This window comes from Brienomyrus brachyistius, chromosome 5 (genome assembly GCF_023856365.1).
Source record: "Brienomyrus brachyistius isolate T26 chromosome 5, BBRACH_0.4, whole genome shotgun sequence".
NCBI classification, from domain to species: Eukaryota; Metazoa; Chordata; class Actinopteri; order Osteoglossiformes; family Mormyridae; genus Brienomyrus; species Brienomyrus brachyistius.
Window position 1 is genome coordinate 35,663,213 of NC_064537.1, and position 11,727 is coordinate 35,674,939.

General features: G+C 45.0%; 2 protein-coding genes and 1 long non-coding RNA gene across 3 annotated transcripts; 2 read left to right on the top strand and 1 right to left on the bottom strand.

Moving 5' to 3' along the window:
• Window positions 1-3,688: 3,688 nt before the first annotated feature.
• LOC125743166 (putative nuclease HARBI1) lies at window positions 3,689-4,516 on the top strand. Its single transcript, XM_049015886.1, has 2 exons — window positions 3,689-4,038; window positions 4,210-4,516. The coding sequence occupies exons 1-2, from the start codon at window positions 3,689-3,691 to the stop codon at window positions 4,514-4,516; spliced, it is 657 nt and encodes a 218-aa protein (XP_048871843.1).
• A 227-nt stretch (window positions 4,517-4,743) lies between these two features.
• Window positions 4,744-7,240, bottom strand: LOC125742240 (uncharacterized). Its single transcript, XR_007398052.1, has 4 exons — window positions 6,966-7,240; window positions 5,459-5,845; window positions 5,235-5,373; window positions 4,744-4,846 (listed from the first exon to the last, which is right to left on the bottom strand). It is a non-coding gene; the product is annotated as an uncharacterized LOC125742240 (long non-coding RNA).
• A 251-nt stretch (window positions 7,241-7,491) lies between these two features.
• Window positions 7,492-11,639, top strand: LOC125742239 (sulfotransferase 1C2-like). The gene is made up of 8 exons (XM_049014070.1): window positions 7,492-7,599; window positions 8,082-8,240; window positions 8,396-8,524; window positions 9,640-9,737; window positions 9,834-9,960; window positions 10,339-10,433; window positions 10,543-10,723; window positions 10,821-11,639. Exons 2-8 carry the CDS (start codon window positions 8,084-8,086, stop codon window positions 10,931-10,933), a joined length of 900 nt encoding a protein of 299 aa, XP_048870027.1. The 5' UTR covers window positions 7,492-7,599; window positions 8,082-8,083; the 3' UTR covers window positions 10,934-11,639.
• Window positions 11,640-11,727: the final 88 nt, after the last annotated feature.

An 11,727-nucleotide genomic window follows, 5' to 3' on the forward strand; every position in this document is an offset into this window, starting at 1 on the left:
GGAGGGAATTATGAACGGTTCCAAATACCAGTCAATTGTAGCCCAAAACCTGCGGGTGTCTGCTAGAAAGCTGACGATCAAGAGGAATTTCACCTTTCTGTGCAGCAATGACCCCATGCATACATCCAAATCAACAAAAGAAGATTGAAGAACAAAACAATATTCAAGTTTTAGAATGACCCAGCCAGAGCCCAGACCTAAATCCAATTAAAAATCTGCGGGGTGACCTGAAGAGGGCTGTGCACAAGAGATGCCCTTGCAATCTAAGAGATTTGGAGCACTTTTGCAAGGAAGAGTCGGCAAATATTGCTAAGTTAAGATGCAGCATGCTGGTAGACTACTACCCAATTAGACTGAGTGTTGGAATTAAATTAAAAGATGCTTCAACAAAGTTTATGGGTGTGCACACTTATGCAACCAGCTTATTGTACGTTTTTTTTTTTTTATAATATATTATTCCCCGTAACGGATTTGTTTGTTTTTCAATTGAATTGTATATATAATCTGCAGATTATAGGTCTGTCAGGGTCAGCACCTGTCCTTTCCTGCCCTTTGTGTCTCCTCCCTGTTTGTCCAGCAGGTGTTGCTGGGCATCCTGTCTTCTTCTCTTTCTCTTGCCCTTCAGACCCAGCGTGCCTAGTGTGTGTTCCCTGTTCCCCAGACTGCAGCATAGCTCAGTGTGTGTGTCTCAGACTGTCATTCCTTCCAGTCATGAGTACAAAGCTGGACAGAGCCAGTCTTCCTGTGTGTTGGTTGCTCTCTTCCCTTGCCTGGTCTCATTCCTGGTGTTGCCTTGTTCCCTAACCTTGTTTCCTTTCGATTTCTTATAGCTAGTTCTGTTTCCCTGGTTGTGTTATTGGTTTCTTAGATTGCTGTTGTCACGGGACGCGTTCGGCGAAGCGGCGATCGTGAGGGCAAGCGGGGAATCAGGAAGTAGGCAGGCAGATTTCAGGACGAACGGAGCCACTGGAGCTGCAGCAGGGAGAGGGGGCGCCACTGGAGCTGCAGCAGGGAGAGGGGGCGCCGGGACAGGAACGCGGTAAGGCTGCGGGGGCGCCGGGACAGGAACGCGGTCAGGCTGCGGGGGCGCCGGGACAGGAACGCGGTCAGGCTGCGGGGGCGCCGGCCCTGGAGCTGCAGGTGGCTGCAGTGGGGGCGCCGGCCCTGGAGCTGCAGGTGGCTGCAGTGGGGGCGCCGGCCCTGGAGCTGCAGGTGGCTGCAGTGGGGGCGCCGGCCCGGGAGCTGCAGGTGGCTGCAGTGGGGGCGCCGGCCCGGGAGCTGCAGGTGGCTGCAGTGGGGGCGCCGGACCGGGCGCTGCAAGCCGCTGTCGTGGGGGCGCCGGCCCGGGAACTGCAGGTGGCTGCAGAGGGGGCGCCAGCCCAGGCGCTGCAAGCCGCTGTCGTGGGGGCGCTCGCCTGGGAACTGCAGGTGACTGCAGTGGGGGCGCCTCGGAAGCGGCTATAGCAGGCGGGGACAGGAGCGCCTCGGAAGCAGCTGCAGCGAGATCAGGAACTGGGGCGAGATCAGGAACTGGGGTGAGATCAGGAACTGGGGCTGCAGGCAATTGCTGTGGGGGCGCTCGCCCAGGAACTGCAGATGACTGCAGTGGGGGCGCCGGTCCAGGGACTGCAGGCTGCCGTCGTGGGGGCGCTCGCCCGGGAACTGCAGGTGACTGCAGTGGGGGCGCCTTGGGAGCGGCTGCAGCAGGCGAAGACGGGGTAGCTTCGAGAGTGGCTGCAGCAGGCGAAGACAGGAGCGCCTCAGGATCGGCTGCAGCAGGCGAAGACAGGAGCGCCTCAGGATCGGCTGCAGCAGGCGAAGACGGGGTAGCTGCGGGAGAGTTTGCAGCAGGCGGAGACGGGAGCGCCTCAGGATCGGCTGCAGCAGGCGAAGACGGGAGCGCCTCAGGAGCGGCTGCAGCAGGCGAAGACGGGAGCGCCTCAGGAGCGGCTGCAGCAGGCGAAGACGGGAGCGCCTCAGGAGCGGCTGCAGCAAGAGGAGAGGGGAGCGGCTGCGAAGGCGGCTGCGCGAGCGGCGTAGGCGGCTGCTCGGGAGCAAAGTCCGAGGGCGGTGGCGGCCGCACGGGAGCGGGGTCCGCAGCTCTCCGGAGCTGGATCAGCCTCCGGAGATCCTCTGTTACTTTCTCCAGGTCAGCTGGAGGGGAAGCGGGAGTGAACGCGGCGAACTCCTCCCCAAGCTGCCTGGCGAGCTGGTCCACCTCTGGCGACCCCTGCCCGGCCAGTTCATCCATCACCCTCCAGTATAACCCCTGGAGGGTGAAGAACTGGGTGGCGAGGTTAAGGAGGATCACCTCCTGCGGGAGCGCCGCTGCCGCAGGCGGCGGGACGGGCAGGTCCCGCGCAGGTGAGACGGGCTTGGCCCCTTTAAGGCGCCGGGGTACTCGCGGAATAGCGTCTCTTCCCTTCCGGATTCCTCCCCAATTGTCCAGGCGTTCCGGCCGGTAGTTGCACCGCTCTAGGGGCGGTAGGAGGACTGGACTTCTCCGCTCGGAGTCCGCGAATAGGACGGGTTCCTCCTCCTCGTCTTCAGACGGGAGCCATAGCCTGGCTAGCGCGCAGGCTCCCAGGCAGATCTCCAGCTCCTTCGGGATCCGTCTTGCCCGCTTGCTTTTCTTTTTGAGGTCCGTCATTCTGTCACGGGACGCGTTCGGCGAAGCGGCGATCGTGAGGGCAAGCGGGGAATCAGGAAGTAGGCAGGCAGATTTCAGGACAAACGGGGTTTATTACCAGGAAATCAGGGGTAGGGAACACAGGACGGCAACAGACATCAATGACGGACGAAGGACTAAGGTAAGACACGGACTGAAATACACAGGACTGATTGAAAAGAAGCAGACACAGCTGGGTACAATCGGGAAAGAACACGTGGGTAATCCGGGGGCGTGGCACACAGGAGGAGCGGACGAGCCGGGCATGACAGCTGTTATTTTTCCTCATTTTTTTAGACCTCATGGTCGTTTTGTTTTGTAGTTTTGACAAGGTCATATTAAAGGTGGGAAAAGCTATGAAATTATTTATTGTGGCCTCAAATATCTGCGATACGAACATCAATCAGTCTTTATGGGATGTTCAGGGCCCGTATTTACAAAGCTTCTTAAGCCTAAAAGTTGCTCCTAGTGATGAAATTCTAAGAAAAATCTTAGAATTATGGCATTTTCCTAGAATTTCCCCTTAAATTTAGGATTCAATCTTAGTAAAGATAAAAATGATTCACAAAACATCTTAGCCCTAAAAACAGCTCCTAAGGTAAAATTTGTTAAGAGTAGAGAGGAGGACTTTTAAGAGGCTTAAGAGTTTCTATAGCAGAGGACAAAATGGCGGACAGAAGAAATATTCTCCAAACACTGAATGATCATGAGTTAATTAAACACTACAGATTGGATCATGATGGGATAATGTTTGTGGTCGAACTTATTAGAGATGCGCTCACATCTCCCACTCAACGTAGTAATGCCATAATGCCAGAAATGAAAGTGATTACAACACTGAGGTATTTGGCAACTGGAAAAATGCAACAGTGCAGTAGTGATGACTTGTGTCTGTCACAACCTTCCATCAGCAGAGTGATCACACAAACTATTGAAGCGCTTTCACAGTCTCATATAGTGAAACAGTTCATTTCATTTCCACTGGACGTTCGCACTCTGCAGGCTCACAAAAGGGCATTCATGGACATAGCGGGGTTTCCCGGTGTTGTCGGTGTAATTGATGGGACACACATCTGCATAATCACACCATCGGAAAATGAAGATGTTTTTGTCAACAGAAAGAGGTTCCACAGCATCAACACGCAACTTGTTTTCAGTGCAGATTACAAGATTTTAGACATTGTTGCAAAGTGGCCAGGCTCAACACATGATGCCAGGATACTGTCCGAGAGTGGCCTGAAACAGCTTTTTGAAGGACATTATGTGCCAGTTAACTGTCATTTGTTAGGGGACAGTGGCTATCCATGCAAACCATGGCTCCTCACACCGTACCTCCGCCCAGACCCAGGACCACAGCTAAACTACAACAGGTACTAAACAGTAGACTAACAGTGAATCATTGTGCATGAAAATAAAGTGTAGTTACAAATGTGCTCGAATATACCACAAACAAGAGAAGGCTCTTTAATCAAACATATCCACATTATTGTTGAGTACATTAGGCCACCTTAACTTATATCTTTTGATATTTTCTCTTTTAGAGCCCACAAGAAAACACGTTCAGTAGTTGAGCGGGGTATTGGCCAGCTGAAGAGGAGGTTTCATGTGTTGCATGGAGAAGTGCGCCTGTCACCAGCTAAGGTCTGCAAAGTCATTACAGCCTGTGCAGTGCTTCACAACATCTGCAAAGTACGACAAATCCCGGAACCTCTCGAAAGCAGCCATGGTAACAGTGATGAAGGTGATTGCAATGAATATGATGAAGACATTCAGTTTACCCAGGGGAGAGACATGTCCCAGAGTGGGCTTCGTCACAGAGCTCAATTTACAAATTTGCATTTTAGGTAAGTGACAGTAACTGCTGTCTGTAGCCCACTGAACAAATATTCCATACAACTATAGTTGAACACAAATGCTGTTATAAAGACCACATGACCATGATACACTTTTTATTTTTCATTCTTTTTACATTTTAGCAGCTCAATTTTTAGCTTATAATACTCCTCCTGTGAACAGAGAACTTTTTTGTGCTGTGTGAGAGTATCAATTTCGATCTCCAATTTTCTGTCCAGTAGGGATGCTGTTGAGGTGGCTGCAGCAGGCTGGCTTATCTGATACACTGGCCGAGGGTCACACATCTGCGACGTTGACGGTCGCGGTTCCTCTGATGGTTCCATGCTGCAAAAAATGCAGAAAACAATTCTTTTGTTTATTGTTTTGTTTGTTGTTCACATGCGAGTGCACAAAAGATGGCACATTGTCTATTAAACAGCACTTGTTCTTGACAAATAAAATTTGACTTGAATTTGAAATGTCACATACACAGTCATACACAGTCATACACTGTACGATATGCAGTTAAATGGTTATACGACCGCCCGTGACCTTAAAAATAAAAGCTTATTAATAGGAAATAAATATGAATAAAAAGAAATACAATAGAAAATACATTTAGCTAGGATAAAAATATTCTGTACAATATAGAAAATATTGAAATTTTAGTATAAATAAAAAATAAAAATATCTATTTATTTGCCTATTGTACACTTTAAAAATTTTGTCCTACCTTTGTTGTATTCCCATTAGCTGGATCATTGAGCTGTCTGTGCCTTCCTTCAGCCCAGTGACAGATATTTCTGAGTGTCCAAGTACATTAAATACAGTTTCCGCTACCTGAGACAGTTGTTTAGCGGGTGGTCCTCCACCTAAAAACACAGTAGCTTAGGTGTACAGTCCTGTAGGCATATTCAATCAAGCCAGATATAGTAACAAACTGCAATAATCACTCACCTGTGCTTGAAGAATCCCGTTTGTGTGCTGCAATCTCCCTCCTGGCTTGAGACTGCAACACATACCACCGCTTTTCACATTCCTCACTGGTGCGCACAACCAGAGGGAAAGAGGAGTTTATCTGCTGAGATATTTTCTCCCAGGTCTGCCTCTTTCCTTGAGCTGTGACACCGGAGCCAAATTTACCTTTTAAAATCGCTTTCTTTTCTTCAACTAACTGAGCTAAAAGTAAACACTGCTCTTCTGTCCAATTTGGTTTTCGTGGTCTTTTACTTCCTTCCATCTCTCTTGGATTGTTGGCTACATACCATCCAAAAGTGCATCTTGAATAGACTGGCCTGCAATCATGTACATTGGTAAAAGCTGAGCCATTTTGCTCCAATCAATCTGAAATGGATTACAAGTAATAAAATCAGTATGGTAAATAAATGTAAGAACATAATTATAGTAACTGCTGCGTGGAAATTGGTTGCTTTAAAAGTAGACAAATTTTCAACATTTCGCTATTTTAATTACCTTTAATATATTTTGCCTATAACAGAAACTTTGCATAAAGTATACTGTAGTCATGATTATACAATTTCTTTATATACAAACATTATGATTTCACTGTCTATTCTATTATCATATATTCTATTTTTACCAAAAGTTCATTTTAAGACCTTTACAGATTTTTTTTGTTATGAACCAATCACAGTCCTTGAATTGCTGCATCATCCCTAGCAACGGAGTTGACCACACCTCCTCACTAAGATAAAGGTTTTTGTACTTTCCTTACTCAGAGTTGCTCTAAGAAGTTTTCTAAATCACTTTTAGTCTAAGACTCCCAGCTAGGACTTTTTAGGCTAAGATAGGAGCTCTCTCAGAGCATTCTAAGAAGCTTTGTGAATACGGGCCCTGGGAGTGCAGAGTGAATAGCAGATATCAATTTTCTTCATTCCTCAAACAACCAAAACCGTTTTTTGTGGAAGAATGGTCCAGTATGGAACAGCACATAATTGAAGCTGTTTGGAATGCAAAGGGTGCTTCTGATTTTATTTTATCAACCAAGGAATGCGTATAGGTTTGCACCAGTTCTTGGGATATAGAAAAATCTTAAGTTGATAAGTAGTTATCAAAAATACATGGAAGTAGACGAAGTTTATGTTTTTTATTTTTTTATACAAAATTGTAAATAGCATTTCACTTTGTGACATTACTTAAGCATCCACAGGCAAATTAGTCCTAGCCATACCAGCCACCTGTAGGTTGTAAGTTCACTTTTATTGCTCTAATTGGGGTGGTTTTGGGTTCAGGCCCCCAACACCAAGAACAGCAAACTGGCCACATCACTAACAGGCTAATCCCTCTCCAGGTGAATTAATAGGCCTATATGATCCTCACAATGTAAACATCCAGCACAAAGTTCAATGTGTAGCTATGTTTCATGTACTTATGTGACATTTATCACTTACATTGAATTTTTGTTAAAATAATAAATATAGTAATGAGTTTATTACTTACATACCCAGAAATCCTGTTTCTTGGTCATTAAGCAGTACAGTGAACACAGGTGACATAGGTAAAGTGGTCAGCTTCAGACTGGACTGGGATTCTTTGCAACAGTACGATATTAAGCTTAGAGGTTTACAGGAAGGTTGTAGTAACGTTCTGTGTCGCACGGCTTTTCCATGCGATGTTTATGGAATGTCAGATATGAATCAGCTATGCGGGAGTTATTTCGTGCTTTCCTTTTAGCGGTTACATTGGTAAGTTAGAATCATTTTAATTTGCCTATAACGTGCACCGCCAAATCCTGATTATTTAGACATTTCGTGGTTCGAGCGTATCTTTTGGCACGCAAGCGAATATTTCCATTCTCACGCAACAAGTCACCTTACGCACCCCCCGAGTCTGCCTAGTTTTCCTTCTGTCACGCAACCGCAAATCCTTCACACGCAACGAAGTACTTCAGCGGACTTTAGCAACAAGCGATCAGCGCACTCGCTGTTGATTGGCCGGAAAATACACCGCTTTGCCCAGGGAAACATGCCGCGCTGACGTAGCTGTAAGGGCGAAAAAACACTTATTCCCTCCCACTGTTTTACTTTAAAAGCAGGGTGGCAGATGTGTTTGGAGAAGGTTAGAGGAGAAATAAAACGGTAAGTTTATTCATTTGTTGCAAGAAATGGATATTTGAACATAGTGGTTACAAATAATAAATAATTCGTTTGGCATTTTTTCAATTTGTAACAAATTTTGCACACAGGAAAATTCCTATGAAATAACGTATTACTCTTTATGATGCCAGATCACTGTTTAATGTTAAGTTTTAGCTCTTTTTTTACTTTTAAAATGACATAATTTAGATAGTTTGATTCGTGCCAGCGTAAGCGCCTAATGAGGAATAAGAAGTGTTCGAAAACGTAAAATTCTATATACATACATTTCTATAATTTCTCTATAATTGATATAACTATCAAATGTCGGTGTTGATGTACTGAATATAGATGATGTTGCTGTTGCTCTGTTCTGCTAAACACTCTTTTCTGTAATCATCGTGTAATGCAGTTGACTGATTTGTGGGACATGCCCCCACAACAAGGCACTCCATTAACCTCTCGCTGCTTCCTGTCCCTCCAAGAGATGCAGGGCCAAGGAACTGATGCAGGGGGGAGGGAGGAACTTGTTGATGGCGTGGGAGGCGTGTGCTTCGTGCCTTCTGTGGTGGAGCGGTGGAGGGAGCTCCAGGAATTCCAGGCCAGACCGGATGATACTCTTATTGCCACATTCCCTAAAGCAGGCGAGTGTCCCTAATCTATATTATCTGACCATTCTGGGTCAGTAGCAGGACTCTTAGCTTCTTTGCAGTTGTTTCTAAATTTGTGCTGTTCATTTGGTAGGGTCCCCCCCTGCTTAATGCTGCATTAATCATGTCTCTCTGCACTTTCTGTACAGGGACATCATGGGCAATAGAGATGGTGGACGTCGTAAGGAGAGGGGGTGACATATCAGGGTGCCTGCAGATCCCTTCCATGATGAGAGCTCCTTTCTTGGAACTGAACCCACCCCCGCCGTTTCCCTCTGGTCAGTTACACATGCTGGTTCTAATGTTCGGCGTTTGCATATACAAGCAGTGGACAGAACAAAAACTCACTAGGACATAATAGGGAGCAGGGCAAGCATTTGCTTTGAGAACAGCTTCAAGCCTCCTTGGAATGTAGTCATAAATATATTTAACTGTGTCCAGGGGGTATTTTTTAGGAAGAAATGCCTCCATTTAGGCTGAGCGATGGTGTATAACTGTTTGGATTTATTTAGTAGTATGTATGTTACGGTGCGCTTGGGCACAGACCAGGGAAAAAGGCGCTGGAGTCAAAAGACGGGTATATGGGTTTTATTTTGGGAAACTCCAAAACGCAGGACAGAAAGGCATGAGCGAACATCAATGACCAGACAGGGGTAAGACAGACACGGAAGCACTAAATACACAGAATCCATAATTTTTATATTATAAAAATTTATATTTTATTTATTATTTATATTTATATAATTTTTAACATGCATTATCATGAAGGGAGAGTCTTGTAATGCGGCCTAATATTCCTTTGCTGTTATGCAATTATGCTGAATGATCATGGGTCCTGATGACCCCCTCTACATAGCTGCACAGACCCCCCCCCCCCCTTTTGTTCATGAATTGACAACTGATATTGTTTCTTTTGGCAGGGAACCTTATCTGGATGTAAGAAAAGGGTCAAAAATGGCTCAAGACATTTTTTTGGGGTGCAGGTTCTATAATGGTTCTTTGGTGCAGTGGTCTCTTATACAAAGGGGTTTCTGAATGGCAGCTCTGTAATATATTCCAGATGTGTGGAGCTTGCAAGGTCACAGAAGGTGTGGATTCAGTTCATTGGTCATTTCTGAGGCCATACTTTTAAAGTGTTTAGCCACTGTCCTGTTAGGTGACCATCCATCCCTCTCGTTAAACTTCTACTAGTGACCACTGTTCATTGATACCTTTTGTCCGTGTTTGGCATTTTGGCATTTGAGTATCTTTCCTTTGCCAAATAACTTTGCAGTTTTTAACTGATTTTGTCTACATATTTCTAATACTTAATAATGAAGTGCACGTACACAAGTCTGCATTAACCTAATCAGTAGTTTCCTTATATTTTTGCCTCCCAATCTCTCTATTTCAGGGATAGATATTTTGCAGAATCAACCCTCTCCACGCCTAATAAAAACTCATCTCCCCTTCCATCTCCTGCCTCCCTCATTTGTGGATCAGAACTGCAAGGTAGGAAGACCACCAACTTTATGCATGAGTTCTTTGTGCATCAGCTGTGCATGTTCTTACACTGAGCATGCTGGGATTTTTTTGTATTTCACTCAGATGGTGTATGTGGCACGCAATGCCAAAGACACAGCAGTGAGTTATTTTCACTTCCACCGAATGAATAAGAAACTTCCAGAACCTGGAGACTGGAACCAGTTTTTTGACAGTTTCCTCACTGGACAAGGTTAGATGCTTCCATATTTTTATTGGCATATATTGCAGCCCTAGCGGTGTAGGTGTTCAGCCATCTGAATAAAATAAATCAAATGCACATATTATGCCATTATGTTCATGCAAACATCACATACTAGCTTATATCCAAAGCAACGAGAACTTGAGAGAGCAGGATCAGCCAGTTCCTGGAGCTGTTGGGGTTAAAGGCCTTGTACAAAGCCACAGTGTAAAATTGTTCTGCTGACCATGGGATTTGAATGGAAAACGCTGAGATCATAGGAACAAAGTTCTAACCCACTAACCCATGCACCACTCCCAATATGCCCTATATGCTGCCAAAATACACAGTATTTTCTGCTAAGCATCCCCTGTGTCACACTCCTTTCAGTGGCCTGGGGTTCATGGTTTGACCACGTGACTGGCTGGTGGAAGGAGAAGAACAACCACAGGATACTCTACCTCTTCTATGAAGACATGAAAGAGGTGCGAGAAAGGCGAGGGGGAATGAGCCGTTAAGTATTTAAGATGCATCTTCATTGCCTTTTACTCTGTTGTCTGTTCCTCTGCCGTCTTTTCTCACTCCTGATAACAGAACCCTGCACGGGAGATCGTGAAGCTGTCCGACTTCCTCGGCAAGAAGCTTGATCAGGAAGCAGTTGACCGGATAATTGAGCACACGTCCTTCAAAAATATGAAACAAAATCCAATGACCAATTTTAGCTTACTTCCTGGAAATATTTTTGACCAATCGGTATCCCCCTTTCTGAGGAAAGGTGAGTATCCTTAAAATGCGGCCCATGCGTTGTGTTCTGTTTTTTGATCATTGGTGCAGGTAGCAGTTATATCTGAGACCTTCCTTTCCTTTGTCAGGCGAGGTTGGTGACTGGAAAAATATGTTCACTGTAGCACAAAATGAAAAATTTGAGAAGGAATACCGCCAGCTGATGTCAGACCGGGGCCCGTCGTTTCGCATGGAGCTGTGAGAATACACTGATGAAATGCGTGAAAATTGCAGCATTTATGCTCTTTAAATTGTACTTCATTATAATACAGAAATTACTATGTACTCAGTGGTTAACATTTATGCAACACGAAATTTCTGGATTTTTTTTATTAAAAATATTAATTTTAAAGCTTTAAAGTTGTAAAGTACAGGCAGTCCCAGGTTACGAATGAGATCCATTCCTAAGTCCATCTTAAGTCAAATTTTTAGGTAAGTTAACTGCAATGTGATCTGGCTTAAAATGGCAGCGCTGACGGACCACTTAAACCATGCGATGTTTTTATGAGCGTCGTAAAGTAGTGTGTGCGGTCATGATTACAAACCACTGTGTTTAACTCAGTGTTTTATATAATAGGCTTTATGGCAGTCAGTTTGTAAACATGAGTTGTCTGTAAATCTGACATTCTTAACCTGGGAACTAACTGTACTAGCAGCTTGGAAAATGGAAGGATGATTATCATATTTTAGCGCTTTGACATCTCATGACGGTTCTTATTTTTCTAAATCAGTGAAATATAGGACATGAATTTAATGTGTTTTGTATATGGAACGTAAAGGACATGCATATGCCTTTACTAAATGAAGAAGGTTCACACTAAATGCTGCTGTACGTATTCATTTTATAGACCTGATGGAGATTCAGTGGGATGCTATATTGGCTGTTCAATAAATGTGTATGGTGCTTATATGGAGTATGGGCCTCATTCCATTTTCTTTCCTCTACATCTGCACAGTACCCTGTTTACAACAGTGCTGTTTCTTCAATTCTCTCAT

Excerpts from the sequence above, each read along its gene's own strand:
- LOC125743166 (XM_049015886.1), top strand. The coding sequence starts at position 3,689 with ATGGACATAGCGGGGTTTCCCGGTGTTGTCGGTGTAATTGATGGGACA. Across the intron at positions 4,039-4,209 it reads CCACAGCTAAACTACAACAG|AGCCCACAAGAAAACACGTT; the intron begins GTACTAAACAGT and ends TTTCTCTTTTAG.
- LOC125742239 (XM_049014070.1), top strand. The coding sequence starts at position 8,084 with ATGCAGGGCCAAGGAACTGATGCAGGGGGGAGGGAGGAACTTGTTGAT. Across the intron at positions 8,241-8,395 it reads TGCCACATTCCCTAAAGCAG|GGACATCATGGGCAATAGAG; the intron begins GCGAGTGTCCCT and ends CTTTCTGTACAG. Across the intron at positions 8,525-9,639 it reads ACCCCCGCCGTTTCCCTCTG|GGATAGATATTTTGCAGAAT; the intron begins GTCAGTTACACA and ends TCTCTATTTCAG.